The 21,067-nt window shown below is 54.8% G+C and overlaps 1 protein-coding gene across 1 annotated transcript; it reads right to left on the bottom strand.

Annotated features, from left to right (window-relative positions):
• Positions 1 to 8,908: 8,908 nt before the first annotated feature.
• praf2 (PRA1 domain family, member 2) lies at positions 8,909 to 21,067 on the bottom strand. Its single transcript, XM_060820861.1, has 3 exons — positions 20,815 to 21,067; positions 13,715 to 13,932; positions 8,909 to 10,705 (listed from the first exon to the last, which is right to left on the bottom strand). Exons 1-3 carry the CDS (start codon positions 21,000 to 21,002, stop codon positions 10,566 to 10,568), a joined length of 546 nt encoding a protein of 181 aa, XP_060676844.1. The 5' UTR covers positions 21,003 to 21,067; the 3' UTR covers positions 8,909 to 10,565.

The raw sequence follows: 21,067 nt of genomic DNA, 5'->3' as shown, positions 1-21,067 counted from the left end.
GCCCAGGGATATGCAGGTTAGTGGATTGGCTGTGCTAAATTTCCTCAAAGTGCTCAGGGAGGTGCAGGTTAGGGTGGATTGGCCGTGCTAAATTGTCCCGTAGTGCCCAGGGATGTGCAGGTTAGGGTGGATAGGCTATGCTAAATTGTCCCCATAGTGCCCAGGGATGTGCAACTTAGGGTCGATTGGCCGTGCTAAATAGTCCCCATAGTGCCCAGGGATGTGTGGGTGAGGATGGATTGGCCATGCTAAATTGTCCCCGTAGTGCCCAGGGATGTGCAGGTTAGGGTTGATTGGCCGTGCTAAATTGTCCCCGTAGTGCCCAGGGATGTGCAGGTTAGGGTGGATTGGACGTGCTAAATTGTCCCCGTAGTGCCCAGGGATGTGCAGGTCAGGGTGGATTGGCCGTGCTAAATTGTCCCTGCAGTGCCCAGGGATGTGCGGGTGAGGATGGATTGGCCGTGCTAATTTGTCCCCGTAGTGCCCAGGGATGTGCAGGTTAGGGTGGATTGGCCGTGCTAAATTGTCCCCTTAGTGCACAGGGATGTGCAGATTAGGGTGGATTGGCCGTGCTAAATTGTCCCCGTAGTGCCCAGGGATGTGCAGGTTAGTGGATTGGCCGTGCTAAATTGCCCCCGTAGTGCCCAGGGATGTGCAGGTTAGGGTGGATTGGCCGTGCTAAATTGTCCCCGTAGTGCCCAGAGATATGCAGGTTAGGGAGGATTGGCCGTGCTAAATTGTCCCCGTAGTGCCCAGGGATGTGCAGGTTAGGGAGGATTGGCCATGCTAAATTGTCCCGTAGTGCCCAGGGATGTGCAGGTTAGGGTGGATTGGCCGTGCTAAATTGTCCCCGTAGTGCCCAGGGATGTGCAGGTCCGAGTGAATTGGCCGTGCTAAATTGATCCCTGCACTGCCCAGGGATGTGCAAGTTAGGGTGGATTGGCTGTGCTAAATTGTCCCTGCAGTGCCCAGGGATGTGCAGGTTAGGTTGGATTGGCCGTGGTCAATTGTCCCGTAGTGCCCAGGGATGTGCAGGATTGGGTGGATTGGCCATGCTAAATTGTACTCGTAGTGCCCAGGGATGCGCAGGTTAGGGTGGATTGGCCGTGTTCAATTGTCCCGTAGTGCCCAGGGATGTGCAGGTAGGGCGGATTGGCCATGGTAAATTGTCCCGTAGTGTCCAGGGATGTGCAGGTTAGTGGATTGGCCATGCTAAATTGTCCCGTAGTGCCAAGGGATGTGCAGTTTAGGGTGGATTGGCCGTGCTAAATTGTCCCCGTAGTGCCCAGGGATGTGCAGTTTAGGGTGGATTGGCCGTGCTAAATTGTCCCCGTTGTGCCCAGGGAAGTGCAGGTTAGGGTGGATAGGCTATGCTAAATTGTCCCGTAGTGCCCAGTGATGTGCAGGTTAGGGTGGATAGGCCGTGCTAAATTGTCCCCGTAGTGCCCAGGGATGTGCCGGTTAGGGTGGATTGGCCATAGTAAATTGTCCCCGTAGTGCCCAGGGATGTGCAGGTTAAGGTGGATTGGTCGTGCTAAATTGTCCCCGTAGTGCCCAGGGTTGTGCAGGTTGGGTGGATTGGCCGTGCTAAATTGTCCCCGTAGTGCCCAGGGATGTGCAGGTCCGAGTGAATTGGCCGTGCTAAATTGATCCCTGCACTGCCCAGGGATGTGCAAGTTAGGGTGGATTGGCTGTGCTAAATTGTCCCTGCAGTGCCCAGGGATGTGCAGGTTAGGTTGGATTGGCCGTGGTCAATTGTCCCGTAGTGCCCAGGGATGTGCAGGATTGGGTGGATTGGCCATGCTAAATTGTACTCGTAGTGCCCAGGGATGCGCAGGTTAGGGTGGATTGGCCGTGTTCAATTGTCCCGTAGTGCCCAGGGATGTGCAGGTAGGGCGGATTGGCCATGGTAAATTGTCCCGTAGTGTCCAGGGATGTGCAGGTTAGTGGATTGGCCATGCTAAATTGTCCCGTAGTGCCAAGGGATGTGCAGTTTAGGGTGGATTGGCCGTGCTAAATTGTCCCCGTAGTGCCCAGGGATGTGCAGTTTAGGGTGGATTGGCCGTGCTAAATTGTCCCCGTTGTGCCCAGGGAAGTGCAGGTTAGGGTGGATAGGCTATGCTAAATTGTCCCGTAGTGCCCAGTGATGTGCAGGTTAGGGTGGATAGGCCGTGCTAAATTGTCCCCGTAGTGCCCAGGGATGTGCCGGTTAGGGTGGATTGGCCATAGTAAATTGTCCCCGTAGTGCCCAGGGATGTGCAGGTTAAGGTGGATTGGTCGTGCTAAATTGTCCCCGTAGTGCCCAGGGTTGTGCAGGTTGGGTGGGTTGGCCGTGCTAAATTGTCCCTGTAGTGCCCAGGGTTGTGCAGGTTGGGTGGGTTGGCCGTGCTAAATTGTCTCCGTGGTGCCCAGTGATGTGCAGGCTAAGGTGGATTGGCCGTGCTAAATTGTCCCCATAGTGCCCAGGGATGTGCAGGTCAGAATGGATTGGCCGTTCTGAAATGTCCCCGTATTGCCCAGGGATATGCAGGTTAGGGTGGATTGGCCGTGTTCAATTGTCCCGTAGTGCCCAGGGATGTGCAGGTTAGGGTGGAGTGGCCATGCTAAATTATCCCGTAGTGCCCAGGCATGTGCGGGTTAGAGTGGATTGTCCGTGCTAAATTGTCCTGTAGTGCCCTGGGATGTGCAGGTTAGGGTGGATTGGCCGTGCTAAATTGTCCCCTTAGTGCCCATGGATGTGCACGTTAGGGTGCATAGGCCGTGCTAAATTGTCCCATAGTGCGCAGGGATGTGCAGATTAGGGTGGATTGGCCGTGGTAAATTGTCTCTGTAGTGCCCAGGGATGTGCAGGCTAGGGTGGATTGGCCATGCTAAATTGTCCCTGCAGTGCACAGGGATGTGCAGGTTAGGGTGGATTGGCCGTGCTAAATTGTCCCTGCAGTGCACAGGGATGTGCAGGTTAGGGTGGATTGGCCGTGCTAAATTGTCCCTGTCGTTGCCAGGGATGTGCAGGTTAGGGTGGATTGGCCGTGCTAAATTGTCCCCGTCGTGCCCAGGGATGTGCAGGTCAGAGTGGATTGGCCTTGATAAAATGTCCCCGTAGTGCCCAGGGATGTGCGGGTGAGGATGGATTGGCCGTGCTAATTTGTCCCCGTAGTGCCCAGGGATGTGCAGGTTAGGGTGGATTGGCCGTGCTAAATTGTCCCCTTAGTGCACAGGGATGTGCAGATTAGGGTGGTTTGGCCGTGCTAAATTGTCCCCGTAGTGCCCAGGGATGTGCAGGTTAGTGGATTGGCCGTGCTAAATTGCCCCCGTAGTGCCCAGGGATGTGCAGGTTAGGGTGGATTGGCCGTGCTAAATTGTCCCCGTAGTGCCCAGAGATATGCAGGTTAGGGAGGATTGGCCGTGCTAAATTGTCCCCGTAGTGCCCAGGGATGTGCAGGTTAGGGAGGATTGGCCATGCTAAATTGTCCCGTAGTGCCCAGGGATGTGCAGGTTAGGGTGGATTGGCCGTGCTAAATTGTCCCCGTAGTGCCCAGGGATGTGCAGGTCCGAGTGAATTGGCCGTGCTAAATTGATCCCTGCACTGCCCAGGGATGTGCAAGTTAGGGTGGATTGGCTGTGCTAAATTGTCCCTGCAGTGCCCAGGGATGTGCAGGTTAGGTTGGATTGGCCGTGGTCAATTGTCCCGTAGTGCCCACGGATGTGCAGGATTGGGTGGCTTGGCCATGCTAAATTGTACTCGTAGTGCCCAGGGATGCGCAGGTTAGGGTGGATTGGCCGTGTTCAATTGTCCCGTAGTGCCCAGGGATGTGCAGGTAGGGCGGATTGGCCATGGTAAATTGTCCCGTAGTGTCCAGGGATGTGCAGGTTAGTGGATTGGCCATGCTAAATTGTCCCGTAGTGCCAAGGGATGTGCAGTTTAGGGTGGATTGGCCGTGCTAAATTGTCCCCGTAGTGCCCAGGGTGGTGCAGTTTAGGGTGGATTGGCCGTGCTAAATTGTCCCCGTTGTGCCCAGGGAAGTGCAGGTTAGGGTGGATAGGCTATGCTAAATTGTCCCGTAGTGCCCAGTGATGTGCAGGTTAGGGTGGATTGGCCATAGTAAATTGTCCCCGTAGTGCCCAGGGATGTGCAGGTTAAGGTGGATTGGTCGTGCTAAATTGTCCCCGTAGTGCCCAGGGTTGTGCAGGTTGGGTGGGTTGGCCGTGCTAAATTGTCCCTGTAGTGCCCAGGGTTGTGCAGGTTGGGTGGGTTGGCCGTGCTAAATTGTCTCCGTGGTGCCCAGTGATGTGCAGGCTAAGGTGGATTGGCCGTGCTAAATTGTCCCCATAGTGCCCAGGGATGTGCAGGTCAGAATGGATTGGCCGTTCTGAAATGTCCCCGTATTGCCCAGGGATATGCAGGTTAGGGTGGATTGGCCGTGTTCAATTGTCCCGTAGTGCCCAGGGATGTGCAGGTTAGGGTGGAGTGGCCATGCTAAATTATCCCGTAGTGCCCAGGCATGTGCGGGTTAGAGTGGATTGTCCGTGCTAAATTGTCCTGTAGTGCCCTGGGATGTGCAGGTTAGGGTGGATTGGCCGTGCTAAATTGTCCCCTTAGTGCCCATGGATGTGCACGTTAGGGTGCATAGGCCGTGCTAAATTGTCCCATAGTGCGCAGGGATGTGCAGATTAGGGTGGATTGGCCGTGGTAAATTGTCTCTGTAGTGCCCAGGGATGTGCAGGCTAGGGTGGATTGGCCATGCTAAATTGTCCCTGCAGTGCACAGGGATGTGCAGGTTAGGGTGGATTGGCCGTGCTAAATTGTCCCTGCAGTGCACAGGGATGTGCAGGTTAGGGTGGATTGGCCGTGCTAAATTGTCCCTGTCGTTGCCAGGGATGTGCAGGTTAGGGTGGATTGGCCGTGCTAAATTGTCCCCGTCGTGCGCAGGGATGTGCAGGTCAGAGTGGATTGGCCTTGATAAAATGTCCCCGTAGTGCCCAGGGATGTGCGCGTGAGGTTGGATTGGCCGTGCTAAATTGCTTCATAGTGCTCAGGGATGTGCAGGTTAGGGTGGATTGGCCGTGCTAAATTGTCCCGTAGTGCCCAGGGATGTGCAGGTTAGGGTGGATTGGCCCTGCTAAATTGCTTCATAGTGCTCAGGGATGTGCCGGTTAGGGTGGATTGGCCGTGCTAAATTGTCCCCGTAGTGCCCAGGGATGTGCAGGTTAGGGTGGATTGGCCGTGGTAAATTGTCCCCTAGTGCCCAGGGATGTGCAGGTTAGGGTGGATTGCCCGTGCTAAATTGTCCCGTAGTGCCCAGGGATGTGCAGGTTAGTGTGGATTGGCCGTGCTAAATTGTCCCGTAGTGCCCAGGGATGTGCAGGTTAGGGTGGATTGGCCGTGCTAAATTGTCCCGTAGTGCCCAGGGATGTGCAGGTTAGGGTGGATTGGCCCTGCTAAATTGCTTCATAGTGCTCAGGGATGTGCCGGTTAGGGTGGATTGGCCGTGCCAAATTGTCCCCGTAGTGCCCAGGGATGTGCAGGTTAGGGTGGATTGGCCGTGGTAAATTGTCCCCTAGTGCCCAGGGATGTGCAGGTTAGGGTGGATTGCCCGTGCTAAATTGTCCCGTAGTGCCCAGGGATGTGCAGGTTAGTGTGGATTGGCCGTGCTATATTGTCCCTGCAGTGCCCAGGGATGTGCAGGTTAGGGTGGATTGGTCGTGGTAAATTGTTCCGTAGTGTAATGGGATGTGCAGGTTAAGGTGGATTGGCCGTGCTAAATTGTCCCCGTAGTGCCCAGGGATGTGCAGGTTAGGATGAATTGGCCGTGCTATATTGTCCCTGCAGTGCCCAGGGATGTGCAGGTTAGGTTGGATTGGCCGTGCTAAATTGTCCCCGTAGTGCCCAGGGATGTGCAGGTTAGGGTGGATTGGCCGCGTTAAATTGTCCACGTAGTCCCAGGGATGTGCAGGTTAGGGTGGATTGGCCGCGTTAAATTGTCCACGTAGTCCCAGGGATGTGCAGGTTAGGGTGGATTGGCCGTGCTAAAGTGTCCCGTAGTGCCCAGGGATATGCAGGTTAGTGGATTGGCCGTGCTAAATTTCCTCAAAGTGCTCAGGGAGGTGCAGGTTAGGGTGGATTGGCCGTGCTAAATTGTCCCCATCGTGCCCAGGGATGTGCGGGTTAGGGTGTATTGGCCGTGCTAAATTGTCCCCGTAGTGCCCAGGGATGTGCAGGTTAGGGTGGATTGGCCGTGCTAAATAGTCCCCGTAGTGCCCAGGGATGTGCGGGTGAGGATGGATTGGCCATGCTAAATTGTCCCCTAGTGCCCAGGGATGTGCAGGTTAGAGTTGATTGGCCGTGATAAATTGTCCCGTAGTGCCCAGGGATGTGCAGGTTTGGTTGGATTGGCCGTGCTAAATTGTCCCCGTAGTGCCCAGGGATGTGCAGGTTAGGGTGGATTGGCCATAGTAAATTGTCCCGTAGTGCCCAGGGATGTGCAGGTTAGAGTGGATTGGCCGTGCTAAATTGTCCCGTAGTGCCCAGGGATGTGCGGGTTCAAGTGGATTGGCTGTGCTAAATTGTCCCGTAGTGCCCAGGGATGTGCAGGTTAGGGCGGATTGGCCGTGCTAAATTGTCCCCGTAGTGCCCAGGGATGTGCATTTTAGGGTGGATTGGCCGTGCTAAATTGTCCCTGCAGTGCCCAGGGATGTGCAGGTTAGGGTGGATTGGCCATAGTAAATTGTCCCATAGTGCCCAGGGATGTGCAGGTTTGGGTGGATTGGCCGTGCTAAACTGCCTTATAGTGCCCAGGGATGTGCAGGTTAGGGTGGATTGGCCATGCTAAATTGTCCCCTCAGTGCCCAGGGATGTGCAGGTTAAGGTGGATCGGCCGTGCTAATTTGTCCCCGTAGTGCCCAGGGATGTGCAGTTTAGGGTGGATTGGCTGTGCTGAATTGTCCCATAGTGCCCAGGGATGTGCAGGTTAGTGTGGATTGGCCGTGCTAAATTGCCCCGTAGTGCCCAGTGATGTGCACGTCCGAGTGAATTGGCTGTGCTAAATTGATCCCTGCAGTGCCCAGGGATGTGCAAGATAGGGTGGATTGGCTGTGCTAAATTGTCCCTGCAGTGCCCTGGGATGTGCAGATTAGGGTGGATTGGCCGTGTTAAATTGTCTTGTAGTGCCCAGGATGTGCAGGTTAGGTTGGATTGGCCGTGCTAAATTTCCTCAAAGTGCCTCGGGATGTGCAGGTTAGGGTGGATTGGCCGTGCTAAATTGTTTCATCGTGTTCAGGGATGTGCAGGTTAGGGTGGATTCGCCTTGCTAAATTGTCCCCGTCGTGCCCAGGGATGTGCAGGTTAGGGTGGATTGGCCGTGCTAAAGTGCCTCATAGTGCCCAGGGATGTGCATGTTAGGGTGGATTGGCCATGCTAAATTGTCTCCGTAGTGCCCAGGGATGTGCAGGTTAAGGTGGATCGGCCGTGCTAATTTGTCCCCGTAGTGCCCAGGGATGTGCAGGTTAGGGTGGATTGGCCGTGCTAAATTGTCCCCGTAGTGCCCAGGGATGTGCATGTTAGGGTGGATTGGCCGTGCTAAATTGTCGTCCTGTCTCTCTGATGCCGATATGACCACACGCGTTCTGTGTCTCTTACAGAGGAGTGGTGTCTCCTTCGGCCCGGCCAATTGACAAACTGCTCGCCAGATCTCCCTGCATTCCTGTGTCTGAAACCCCGGCCGAACCACCATGAGGGGACTGGGTCGGAGCTCACTCAGATCCGAGAAGACTTTGCTTAATAAAGTCTCCCTCCGAGGAGGTTTCTGCTGGGCGCTGAGGCAGATGATTGGAGTTCCCGGCTGTTCGGGTGAAGTCTTCAAACCGCACGGTGCCAGGGTGACGTTCTGAAGAAGGGTTACATACATCCCCAAAATGTCGGCATCCTGCCCTTTCCTGGTGCTGCCTGGCTTGCTGTGTTCTCCCAGTCTCTGCCTGTCGATTTTGGATACAAGCACTTGCTCTAATTTTTGTCTTTATTCCCTGGAAAAGGGGCAAGATTGTTTCTTTCGTCTGGTCTGGAGAGAGACCGCACGTGAGAACTGCAAGATTGCGCTGAATTGTATTTTTCACCAAAGGGTTTGGTTAGGGAACGTGGCTCCCATTGGAATTGTTGAGATGTGAACCATACATGGTCTTGTTCAGCTCTTCCACACACTTTTAGTTGCACCAATTTTATCTTTTTTTAAAAAAAAGACTTATTTCAACTGTGTTGCATGAATTAAGCCAAGTGGTGGATCAGCTGATCAGAACTGGAACACAGCATCTTATCCTTAAATAAAAGGTAGGGGTTTGTGTGTGTCTCTCTCCCTCTCTCTTGTGCTAAGCACTGCTGCCTCACAGCACCACGGACCCGCATTCGATTCCAGCCTCACGTGACTGTCTGTGTTAGCACATTCTCCCCGTGTCTGCGTGGGATTCCTCCCACAGTCCAAAGATATGCAGGTTCGGGTGAATTGGCCGTGCTAAATAGGGTAAATAGACATGGTCTTTTCCCCCTGGGGTGGGGGAGTCCAGAACTAGAGGGGGGTAGGTTTAAGGTGAGAGGGGGGAAAGGGACCCGAGGGGTAACTTTTTCCCCCAGAGGGTGGTGCGTGTGTGGAACGAGCTGCCAGAGGAAGTGGTGGGGGCTGGTACAATGACAACATTTACAAGGATGGGGGGGGACATGGATAGGAAGGGGTTGGAGGGAGATGGGCCAAGTGCTGGGGACTGGGTTAGGTTAGGGTATCCGGGTCAGCACGGACCAAAGGGTCCGTTTCCTTGCTGTACATCTGAGCGGTGGTTTAATTATTTGAAATATTAACGTCACACGCAAGTTTCCCTGAAGCATGTGTCAGTTTACAGAAAAACCGTTCCCTGACTGTCCACGTTCGCCTGACATGAGGGAATAATCTTTAATATTATGCCAAGGTATATATACATAATATATATTACACACATACATTGCACAGACAAGTCCTGCTGGGAATATGCTGACAGACATTATCAATAACCCAGAATGTTTTAACAGTTACAGATTATACACAAACACAACCATTTAAACAGGGATCCCTCAACAACCCGCAGTCTCAGACATTCATCAAAAGGCAAGGACTCAGGGTTCATCACTCAGAGCCGTCTGGCAACCGACAGCAGACAGCGTTTCTCAGTCGGTGCTTATCACCTCCCTACCGTGGCAAATTAGGTAAAGCTTCCTCTACACTGTCCCCCCACTCCCAGGGACAGGGGGTTAGATACAGAGTAAAGCTCCCTGTACACTGTCCCCCACTCCCGGGGACAGGGGGTTAGATACAGAGTAAAGCTCCCTGTACACTGTCCCCCACTCCCAGGGACAGGGGGTTAGATACAGAGTAAAGCTCCCTCTACACTGTCCCCCCACTCCCAGGGACAGGGGGTTAGATACAGAGTAAAGCTCCCTCTACACTCTTTCCAACTGTAAGTAAACCGTCCTGGGCTATTTTAAACTGAAACTGAAGATCCCTAGAGCCAAGCACTGCCCAGACAGGGACATCATTGGATTAGATACAGAGTAAAGCTCCCTCTACATGGTCCTCATCAAACAGATACAGCACAGGGTTATGTACAGAGGAAGGTGAGAGGGTCAGCCACAGGGAGAGAGTTCAGCGTATCCTGGTAAGAAGGTTTACAGAGCGTGAAAACTACCAGGGACAGACAGACACTGGAGACAGAGGGAGAGCTACTGAACCAATGTCCTCTCGCCCTTTGGACCCAGGGAAGGTGGAAGGGGGGTGTGTGCGCGCGCGAGTGTCAGTGTGTGTGTGTGTGTGCGCGCGCGCGAGTGTGTGTGCGTGAGTGTGTGCACGAGTGTGTGTGGGAGTGTGCGCGAGTGTCAGTGTGTGTGTGTGCGTGCGCGCGCGAGTGTGCGTGGGAGTGTGCGCGAGTGTCAGTGTGTGTGTGTGAGCGCGCGCGTGCGAGTATGTGTGGGAGTGTGCATGAGTGCCAGTGCGTGTGCGCGCACGCGTGAGGGTGTGTGTGCGAGTGTGCGCGCGAGTGTCAGTGTGTGGGAGTGTGCGCGCGAGTGTCAGTGTGTGTGTGCGCGCGCGCGCGAGTGTGTGCGGGAGTGTGCATGAGTGTCAGCGTGTGTGCGCGAGTGTCAGTGTGGGCGCGTGCGTGTGTGCGTGTCAGTGTGTGTGCTTGAGTGTCAGTGTGTGTGCGGGAGTGTGTGCGAGTGTGTGCGCATGGGTGTCAGTGTGTGTGCGCGCGCACGCGAGTGTCAGTGTGTGTGCGTGTGTGCAAGCACGCGAGTGTGCGCGGGATTGTGCGCGAGTGTCTGTGTGCACGTGCGCGAGTGTGTGCATGTGTGCGCGAGTGTGTGCGTGTGCCCATGTGTGTGTGTGAGTGTGTGTGTGTGCGGAGAGGGCTGCAGGGGAATGTGCAAGACATGCTGGGAGATTGGCAGTGAGTGTGACAGAGAGCAGCGTGAGGATTGGGCAGCTTCCTTCCCCATTCGCTCTCTGGGATTGTGTATGTGTGTGTGCGAGTGTGCGCGCGTGTGTGTGCGTGCTCTAGGATCCAGCCTCCTGCTCCTGACCCAGAGCTTCCAACAGAATGCCCATGGGAGTCCGTTTCAGGCCAATGTTCTCGATCTTGTTCTCGATTTTGTTCTTCAGATTCCGGAGTCGCAGCGATGCATGGACCAGAATGACTGCAGAGGGGAGCGGAAACGGGAGTGAGTGTGGAACAGGGAACAGCCGGACTGTGTCACAGCACAGAGACAGGCACAGGACACCGCACAGGCAAACCTGTCAACACGCACCCACTCTCCCCCTCGCACAAACCTGTCAACGCGCACACACTCTCCCCCTCGCACAAACCTGTCCACGCGCACACACTCTCCCCCTCGCACAAACCTGTCAACGCGCACACACTCTCCCCCTCGCACAAACCTGTCAACACGCGCACACACTCTCCCCCTCGCACAAACCTGTCAACGCGCACACACTCTCCCCCTCGCACAAACCTGTCCACGCGCACACACTCTCCCCCTCGCACAAACCTGTCCACGCGCACACACTCTCCCCCTCGCACAAACCTGTCAACGCGCACACACTCTCCCCCTCGCACAAACCTGTCAACACGCACACACTCTCCCCCTCGCACAAACCTGTCCACGCGCACACACTCTCCCCCTCGCACAAACCTGTCAACACGCACACACTCTCCCCCTCGCACAAACCTGTCAACACGCACCCACTCACCCCCTCGCACAAACCTGTCGACACGCTCTCTCTCTCTCCCCCCCTCGCACAAACCTGTCGACTCGCTCTCGCTCTCTCTCTCCCTCGCACAAACCTGTCGACTCGCTCTCTCTCTCTCTCTCTCTCCCCTCGCACAAACCTGTCGACTCGCTCTCTCTCTCTCCCCCTCGCACAAACCTGTCGACTCGCTCTCTCTCTCTCTCTCTCCTTCGCACAAACCTGTCGACTCGCTCTCTCTCTCTCTCTCCCTCGCACAAACCTGTCGACTCGCTCTCTCTCTCTCTCTCTCCCTCGCACAAACCTGTCGACTCGCTCTCTCTCTCTCTCTCTCTCCCCCTCGCACAAACCTGTCGACTCGCTCTCTCTCTCTCTCTCCTCTCGCACAAACCTGTCGACTCGCTCTCTCTCTCTCTCCTCTCGCACAAACCTGTCGACTCGCTCTCTCTCTCTCTCCCCCTCGCACAAACCTGTCGACTCGATCTCTCTCTCTCTCTCTCTCCCTCGCACAAACCTGTCGACTCGCTCTCTCTCTCCCTCCCCCTCGCACAAACCTGTCGACTCGCTCTCTCTCTCTCCCTCGCACAAACCTGTCGACTCGCTCTCTCCCTCCCCCTCGCACAAACCTGTCGACTCGCTCTCTCTCTCCCTCCCCCTCGCAAAAACCTGTCGACTTGCTCTCTCTCTCTCCCCCTCGCACAAACCTGTCGACTCGCTCTCTCTCTCTCTCTCCCTCTCGCACAAACCTGTCGATTCGCTCTCTCTCTCTCTCCCCCTCGCACAAACCTGTCGACTTGCTCTCTCTCCCTCTCGCACAAACCTGTCGATTCGCTCTCTCTCTCTCTCCTCCTCGCACAAACCTGTCGACTCGCTCTCTCTCTCTCTCTCCCTCTCGCACAAACCTGTCGATTCGCTCTCTCTCTCCCTCCCCCTCGCACAAACCTGTCGACTCGCTCTCTCTCTCTCTCTCCCTTGCACAAACCTGTCGACTCGCTCTCTCTCTCTCTCTCCCTCTCGCACAAACCTGTCGACTCGCTCTCTCTCTCTCTCTCCCTCTCGCACAAACCTGTCGATTCGCTCTCTCTCTCTCCCCCTCGCACAAACCTGTCGACTCGCTCTCTCTCTCTCTCCCCCTCGCACAAACCTGTCGACTCGCTCTCTCTCTCCCTCGCACAAACCTGTCGACTCGCTCTCTCTCTCTCTCCCTCGCACAAACCTGTCGACTCGCTCGCTCTCTCCCCCTCGCACAAACCTGTCGACTCGCTCTCTCTCACTCTCTCTCCCCCTCGCACAAACCTGTCGACTCGCTCTCTCCCTCCCTCCCTCGCACAAACCTGTCGACTCGCTCTCTCTCTCTCTCCCCTCGCACAAACCTGTCGACTCGCTCTCTCTCTCCCCCTCGCACAAACCTGTCGACTCGCTCTCTCTCCCTCGCACAAACCTGTCGACTCGCTCTCTCTCTGTCTCTCCCTCGCACAAACCTGTCGACTCGCTCTCTCCCTCCCTCCCCCTCGCACAAACCTGTCGACTCTCTCTCTCTCTCCCTCCCCCTCGCACAAACCTGTCGACTCTCTCTCTCTCTCCCTCCCCCTCGCACAAACCTGTCGACTCGCTCTCTCTCTCCCCTCGCACAAACCTGTCGACTCGCTCTCTCTCTCTCCCCTCGCACAAACCTGTCGACTCGCTCTCTCTCTCTCTCCCCTCGCACAAACCTGTCGACTCGCTCTCTCTCTCTCTCCCCTCGCACAAACCTGTCGACTCGCTCTCTCTCTCTCCCCCTCGCACAAACCTGTCGACTCGCTCTCTCTCTCTCTCCCCTCGCACAAACCTGTCGACTCGCTCTCTCTCTCTCTCCCCTCGCACAAACCTGTCGACTCGCTCTCTCTCTCTCCCCCTCGCACAAACCTGTCGACTCGCTCTCTCTCTCTCTCCCCTCGCACAAACCTGTCGACTCGCTCTCTCTCTCTCTCCCCTCGCACAAACCTGTCGACTCGCTCTCTCCCCCTCGCACAAACCTGTCAACGTGCTCTCTCCCCCTCGCACAAACCTGTCGGGGGTGGGTGGGGGGGGGGGGAATGAGACAGGGGTTGGGGGGTGAGACAGGGTCCAGGGAGGGGGTCAGTCAGTGGCCCGGGGCTGAGACAGGTGTCGTTGGGGGTGGGTGGGAATTGAGGCAGGAGCGCCTGGGTGATCAGATATTGGCTTGGGGGGGCGGGGGAGGTGAGACGGGGCCTGAGGGCGTTGAGATAGGGGTGTACAGGTGTCCGGGACTGGGGGGGGGGGGATGACACAGGGGCCAGGGAGGGAGTCAGACAGGTGGCTGGGTGGGGGTCAGACAGGGGGCTGGGGTGGTCATACAGGGGGCTGGGGCTGGGGGGATCAGACAGGGGGCTGGGGGGTGGTGGGGGGTGAGACAGCGTCCCGGGGTGGCGTGCCCGCTCACACCCAGCATCACTCACGGAGCATGGGGAAGGTGATCCCGAAGAGGAAGACAGCGACCCCCCCGACCAGGGACAGCAGGCAGTAGGTGAGCAGCAACACGGCCAGCAGGCACCCGCTCGGGTGGTTCCTTCGCAGCCTCCGGATCACCGCCTTGTTCTCCGCTGACCAGACAAAGGCCAGGAACAGCAGGGAGACCAGCGCACCGCCCAGCACCGTCTTCACAGGCTCCACGTACCTACAGCACAGACAGGCAGGCAGGGAGGGGGTCAGGCTTCCCACCTTCCATCTCCTCGCCCACTCCCCTCCCACATCCCCCACTCCCTCCCTCATTCTCCCACTCCTCCCCCAGACCTCACTCCCTCCGTCTCATCATCACACTCCCCTCCCTCGTCCCTCACTCCCCTCCATCCCATCCTCCCCAATCTCCCCCCCTCCCTCCATCCCATCCTCCCCAATCTCCCCCCCTCCCTCCATCCCATTCCCCACCACCACCACCACCCTCCCCCAGGCCCCCACTCCCCTCCTGTACACCCCTGCCTCTCCCAGTCCCCCCTGCATCCCCCAATTGTCCCCCATTCCAGTCTCCCGCCATGAGGGGACACTGGAGGGCAGAGGTACTTCTATGTGAACAAGTCACACTGCCATCCTGACCTCCTGTCACAAGGGGGCACTGCAGGGCAGTGAATGAATCCTCTGTAAACAAACCACGCTGCCATCCTGACCTCCAGTCACAAGGTGGCAATGCAGGGCAGTGAATGAATCCTATGTAAACAGGTCACGCTGCCATCCTGACCTCCAGTCACAAGAGGGCACTGCAGGGGAGAGATTGAATCCTATGTAAACAGGTCACACTGCCATCCTGACCTCCAGTCACAAGAGGGCACTGCAGGACAGGGAATGAATCCTATGTAAACAGGTCACACTGCCATTCTGACCTCCAGTCACAAGGGGGCACTGCAGGGCAGGGAATGAATCCTATGTAAACAAGCCATGCTGCCATTTTTTGAGGATGTAACTCTGAAGATGGACGAGGGAGATCCAGTAGATGTAGTGTACCTGGACTTTCAGAAAGCTTTTGATAAAGTCCCACGTAGGAGGTTAGTGAGTAAACTTAGGGCGCATGGTATTGGGGGCAAAGTACTGACTTGGATTGAAAGTTGGTTGGCTGATAGGAAACAAAGAGTAGTGATAAACGGCTCCATTTCGGAATGGCAGGCAGTGACCAGTGGGGTACCGCAGGGATCAGTGCTGGGACCGCAGCTTTTTACTATATATGTTAACGATATAGAAGATGGTATCAGCAATAACATTAGCAAAGTTGCTGATGATACTAAGCTGGGTGGCAGGGTGAAATGTGATGAGGATGTTAGGAGATTACAGGGTGACCTGGACAAGTTAGGTGAGTGGGCAGATGCATGGCAGATGCAGTTTAATGTGGATAAATGTATGGTTATCCACTTTGGTGGCAAGAACAGGAAGGCAGATTACGACCTCACTGGAATCAATTTAGGCAAAGGGACAGTACAGAGAGATCTGGGTGTTCTTGTACACCAGTCAATGAAGGTAAGCATGCAGGTACAGCAGGTAGTGAAGAAGGCTAATAGCATGCTGGCCTTCATAACAAGAGGGATTGAGTATAGAAGCAAAGAGGTCCTTCTGCAGCTGTACAGGGCCCTGGTGAGACCACACCTGGAGTACTGTGTGCAGTTCTGGTCTCCAAATTTGAGGAGAGTGCAGCGTAGGTTCACGAGGTCAATTCCTGGAATGGTGGGATTACCTTACACTGAAAGACTGGAGCGACTGGGCTTGTATACCCTTGAGTTGAGAAGACTGACAGGGGATCTGATTGAGACGTATAAGATTATTAAACGATTGGACACTCTGGAGGCAGGAAACATGTTTCCGCTGATGGGTGAGTGCCGAACCAGAGGACACAGCTTAAAAATACGGGGTAGACCATTTAGGACAGAGATGAGGAGCAACTTCTTCACCCAGAGAGTGGTGGCTGTGTGGAATGCTCTGCCCCAGAGGGCAGTGGAGGCCTAGTCTCTGGATTCATTTAAGAAAGAGTTAGATAGAGCTCTCAAGGATAGTGGAATCAAGGGTTATGGAGATAAGGCAGGAACAGGATACTGATTAAGGATGATCAGCCATGGTCATATTGAATGGTGGTGTAGGCTCGAAGGGCAGAATGACCTATTCCTGCACCTATTGTCTTTTGACCTCCAGTCACAAGGGGGGGGCGCTGCAGGGCAGGGAATGAATTCTATGTAAACAAACCATGCTGCCATCCTGACCTCCAGTCACATGGGGGCACTGCTGGGCAGGGAATGAATCCTATGTAAACAGGTCATGCTGCCATCCTGACTTCCAGTCACAAGGGGGCACTGCAGGGCAGGGAATGAATTCTATGTAAACAGGTCACGCTGCCATCCTGACCTCCAGTCACAAGGGGGCACTGCTGGGCAGGAATGAATCCTATGTAAACAGGTCACGCTGCCATCCTGACCTCCAACCACGAGGGGGCACTGCAGGGCAGGGAATGAATCCTATGTAAACAGGTCACGCTGCTATGCTGACCTCCAGTCACAAGGGGGCACTGCTGGGCAGGGAATGAATCCTATGTAAACAGGTCACACTGCCATCCTGACCTCCAGTCACAAGGGGGCACTGCAGGGCAGGGAATGAATCCTATGTAAACAGGTCACGCTGCCATCCTGACCTCCAGTCACAAGGGAGCACTGCTGGGCAGGGAATGAATCCTATATAAACAGGTCACACTGCCATCCTGACCTCCAGTCACAAGGGGGCACTGCTGGGCAGGGAATGAATCCTATGTAAACAGGTCACACTGCCATCCTGACCTCCAGTCACAAGGGGGCACTGCTGGGCAGGGAATGGATTCTGTGTCGACACAGGGCAGATACTGCACAGAGGGAAACAGCAAGGGGGAAGAGGCAGGGATGTGGACGAACAGAGAACGTTCCAGCGCATTACAGACTCTTCGATGTCGCCCCGACCCCTGGAACCAATCTGAAGCCCATCTCTCCAGCCCTACCCCGTTACCTTCACACGTTTATCCAATGGGAGGAAAGGAGGACTGTAGGCGCTGGAGATCAGGGTCGAGAGAGTGGGCGTTGCTGGAAAAGCACAGCAGGGTTGGGCAGCCTCCGAGGGGCAGGAGAATCAACGTTTCGGGCACAAGCCCTTCATCAGGGAGGAGGCTTGTGGGTCAGGGGGAGGCGAGAGATAAATGGGAGGGGTGTGGGGGTTGGTGCGGGGGAGGGGGATGGTAGCTGGGAACACGATTGGGTGGATGTAGGTGAGGGAGAAGGTGATAGGTCAGAGGGCGGAGTGATGGACAGGTCAGGAGGGCAGTGCCGAGTTGGAGGCTGGGATAATGGGGAGGGGTGCGGGGGGAAAAGAGGGGGAAATGCCCAAAACATGACTCCCGTTCCTCGGATGCTGCCTGACCTGCTGTGCTTTTCCAGCACCACACACTCTCGACACTATCAAATGCCCATTTAAATGCCCCTTAAAATTGGCGAGTCTACTACTGCTGCAGGCAATGTGTTCCACGCCCCCTCCTACTCTCTGAGTAAAAGGAACTACCTTCGACATCTGATAATTAGTTTTAAACTTGAGGGGTGATAGGTATGTCCCCTCTTGCTTTACAGGTGTTGGTTTTGGACTGGGGTGTACAAAGAGATCACAGAACAGCAGGATATAGTCCAACAGGTTTATTTGGAAGCACTAGCTTTCGGAGCGCTGCTCCTTCATCAGGTGGTTGTGGAGTATAAGATCATAAGACGCAGAATTATAGATCTTGTACTCCACTACTACCTGACGAAGGAGCGGCGCTCCGAAAGCTAGTGCTTCCAAATAAACCTGTCGGACGGGAATCTACAACTGTTGTGCTATTTTTAACTATGTCCCCTCGTGCTAGCCATCACCATCCGAGGGAAAAGGCTCTTATACGTCCCAGTTAAGTCACCTCTCAGGATCATTTTGTGTTCCAGAGGAAACTGGGATCAGGAGTACACTGCCCTCACTGCACAGCCAACCACAGACTTCGCGTTCGCACACCGGTGATGTGAGAGCGCGGCCGGACCCTCTGACAGTGCAGCGCTCCTCCGAGCGGGAATAGGACAGGCCTGATTGACGGTCCCTTCTCTGGGAGTTGTCAGAACGACGATGCTGTCACTGGGGTCTCAGCGCAGCCAAAGGCTGTTCAGCCCCTTTCGCCTCTGCTCGCTCTTTGAAAGATCGCTCCTAACCATCCCCTGTGACAAAGGTGCAGCATCACCCTAAACTGTTATTTCAGTTTCGCAAGCGTCCATCTCCTGGCATGAGTTTCCATTCACTTTCAATTTCTCTTCTCTTACAGCCCAGGGAGGGGTATATCAACACGAAGGGCTGCGAGGGATATGGGCCAAGTGCTGGCAAATGGGACCGGGATTAATTTAGGCTATCTGGTCAGCACAGGTAGGTTGGACCGAAGGGTCTGTTTCTGTGTTGTATGGCTCTTTGACTCTGTAACTGGGGTCGTTATCGAATCCTGGACTATACCTGTCCCTGGGAGTGTTTGATGGGGGACAGTGTAGAGCGAGCTTTATTCTGTATCTAACCCCCTGTCCCTGGGAGTGCAGGGACAGTGTTGAGGAAGCTTTACTCTGTATCTAACCCCCTGTCCCTCGGAGTGTTTGATAGGGGGACAGTGTAGACAATAGGTGCAGGATTAGGCCACTCTGCCCTTCAAGCCTGCACCACCTTTCATTATGATCATGGCTGATCATCCTTGATTAGTATCCTGTTCCTGCCTTATCTCCATAACCCTTGATTCCCACTATCCTTGAGAGCTCTATCCAACTCTTTCCTAAATGAATCCAGAGACTGGGCCTCCACTGCCCTCTGGGGCAGAGCATTCCACACAGCCACCACTCTCTGGGTGAAGAAGTTGCTCCTCATCTCTGTCCTAAATGGTCTACCCCGTATTTTTAAGCTGTGTCCTCTGGTTCGGGACTCACCCATCAGCGGAAACATGTTTCCTGCCTCCAGAGTGTCCAATCCTTTAATAATCTTATACGTCTCAATCAGATCCCCTCTCAGTCTTCTCAACTCAAGGGTATACAAGCCCACTCGCTCCAGTCTTTCAGTGTAAGGCAGTCCAGTCATTCCAGGAATTGACCTCGTGAACCTACGCTGCACTCCCTCAATAGCCAGAATAGCTTTCCTCAAATTTGGAGACCAGAACTGCACACAGTACTCCAGGTGTGGTCTCACGAGGGCCCTGTACAACTGCAGAAAAACCTCTTTGCTTCTATACTCTATCCCTCTTGTTATGAAGGCCAGCATGCTATTAGCCTTCTTCACTACCTGCTGTACCTGCATGCTTGCCTTCATTGACTGGTGTACAAGAACACCCAGATCTCTCTGTACTGCCCCTTGACCTAAATTAATTCCATTTAGGTAGTAATCTGCCTTCCTGTTCTTGCCACCAAAGTGGATAACCATACATTTATTCACATTAAACTGCATCTGCCATGCATCTGACCACTCACCTAACCTGTCCAGGTCACCCTGTAATCTCCGAACATCCTCCTCACATTTCACCCTGCCACCCAGCTTAGTATCATCAGCAACTTTGCTAACGTAACTATTGAAGGGCTTATGCCCGAAACGTCGAATTTCCTATTCCTTGGATGCTGCCTAACCTGCTGTGCTTTAACCAGCAACACATTTTCAACGTAACTATTAATACCATCTTCTATATCATTAACTTATATTGTAAAAAGCTGCGGTCCCAGCACTGATCCCTGCGGTACCCCACTGGTCACTGCCTGCCATTCCGAAAGGGAGCCGTTTATCACTACTCTTTGTTTTGTATCAGCCAACCAACTTTCAATCCAAGTCAGTACTTTGCCCCCAATACCATGCACCCTAATTTTGCTCACTAACCTCCTACGTGAGACTTTATCAAAGTCCGGGTACGCTACATCTACTGGATCTCCCTTGTCCATCTTCAGAGTTACATCCTCAAAAAATTCAAGATTAGTCAAGCATGATTTCCCCTTCATAAATCCATGCTGACTCTGACCTATCCAGATGTGCCGTAATTTCATCCTTTATAATTGACTCCAGCATCTTTCCCACCACTGAGTTCAGACTAACTGGTCTATAATTCCCTGCTTTCTCTCTCGCTCCTTTCTTAAACAGTGGTACAACGTTAGCCACCCTCCAACCCGCAGGAACTGATCCCGCATCTATCGAACTCTGGAGAGGGCGGCACGGTGGCTAGCACTGCTGCCTCACAGCGCCAGAGACCCGGGTTCAATTCCCGCCTCGGGCGACTGACTGTGTGGAGTTTGCCCATTCTTCCCGTGTCTGTGTAGGTTTCCTCCGGGTGCTCCGGTTTCCTCCCACAGTCCAAAGATGTGCAGGTCAGGGTGAATTGGCCGTGCTAAATTGCCCGTAGTGTTAGGTAAAGGGGTAAATGTAGGGGGATGGGTGGGTTGCGCTTCAGCGGGTCAGTGTGGACTTGTTGGGCCGAAGGGCCTGTTTCCACACTGTAAGTAATCTAATCTAATGAGTTGGGAGTGTTTTGCATTCACTTGATGTTCTGTTTAAAAGGGTAGTGTTAGGTTTAATGCATACCACCCCCCCCAATGCTGTGCCTGTCCTTGGACAGTCTGATGGGACTCCCTGGTTCACTGCATAAGTGGACAAAGGAATAAATGACGGCTAAAACATAAATCCCACCCTCCATGCCCATCCCTTTAATGCCAAGCATGAACCACGTGGCTGCTCCGCCTGAGTGACAGCCGACTTTGCCAATCAGCTCTGCAGATGCTCCAGGGGGCGGGGCCCCAAGCTATTGCACCATCCACCGTGAGCCCACCCAATCCATTCCCGAGTGACAAAGCGCTGGACCAATGGGCTGCAGAGGAGGGTCTGACCGACGGCGGCATCGACCAACCGACGGCGACCCCACCCCGCCCTCGGCCGCCATTGAACGGAAAGCCCGGACGGACAGGTCGCTCGGCCAATCGGCCCGCGCCGCCGCCGTGATTGATCGACGTCGCTGACCAATGGAGGGCGAGGCCGCCGGGGCACCCACCCGACCAGCAGGAGAATGGCGCCGACCGTTGCCAGATAATTGGTCTGGTAGTAGAGCAGGTTGTTGATCACCCGGTTGTTCCAGCGCAGCGGGTCCTTCAGGTCCGGCAAGCTGAAGCGGGCCGAGCTGCAGACGAAGTCGTCGAGCGTGCGCAGCGGCGGCAGTTGCACCTCGGAGCTGCGGGCCATGGCGGGACACGGGCGCCGCGTCCAACCGTCTGACAGGGGTCCCGCCACCGCCGCGCATGCGTGCC

This window comes from Hemiscyllium ocellatum, chromosome 52 (genome assembly GCF_020745735.1).
Source record: "Hemiscyllium ocellatum isolate sHemOce1 chromosome 52, sHemOce1.pat.X.cur, whole genome shotgun sequence".
Lineage (NCBI taxonomy): Eukaryota > Metazoa > Chordata > Chondrichthyes > Orectolobiformes > Hemiscylliidae > Hemiscyllium > Hemiscyllium ocellatum.
This window is presented reverse-complemented; position numbering and strand designations above follow the sequence as displayed.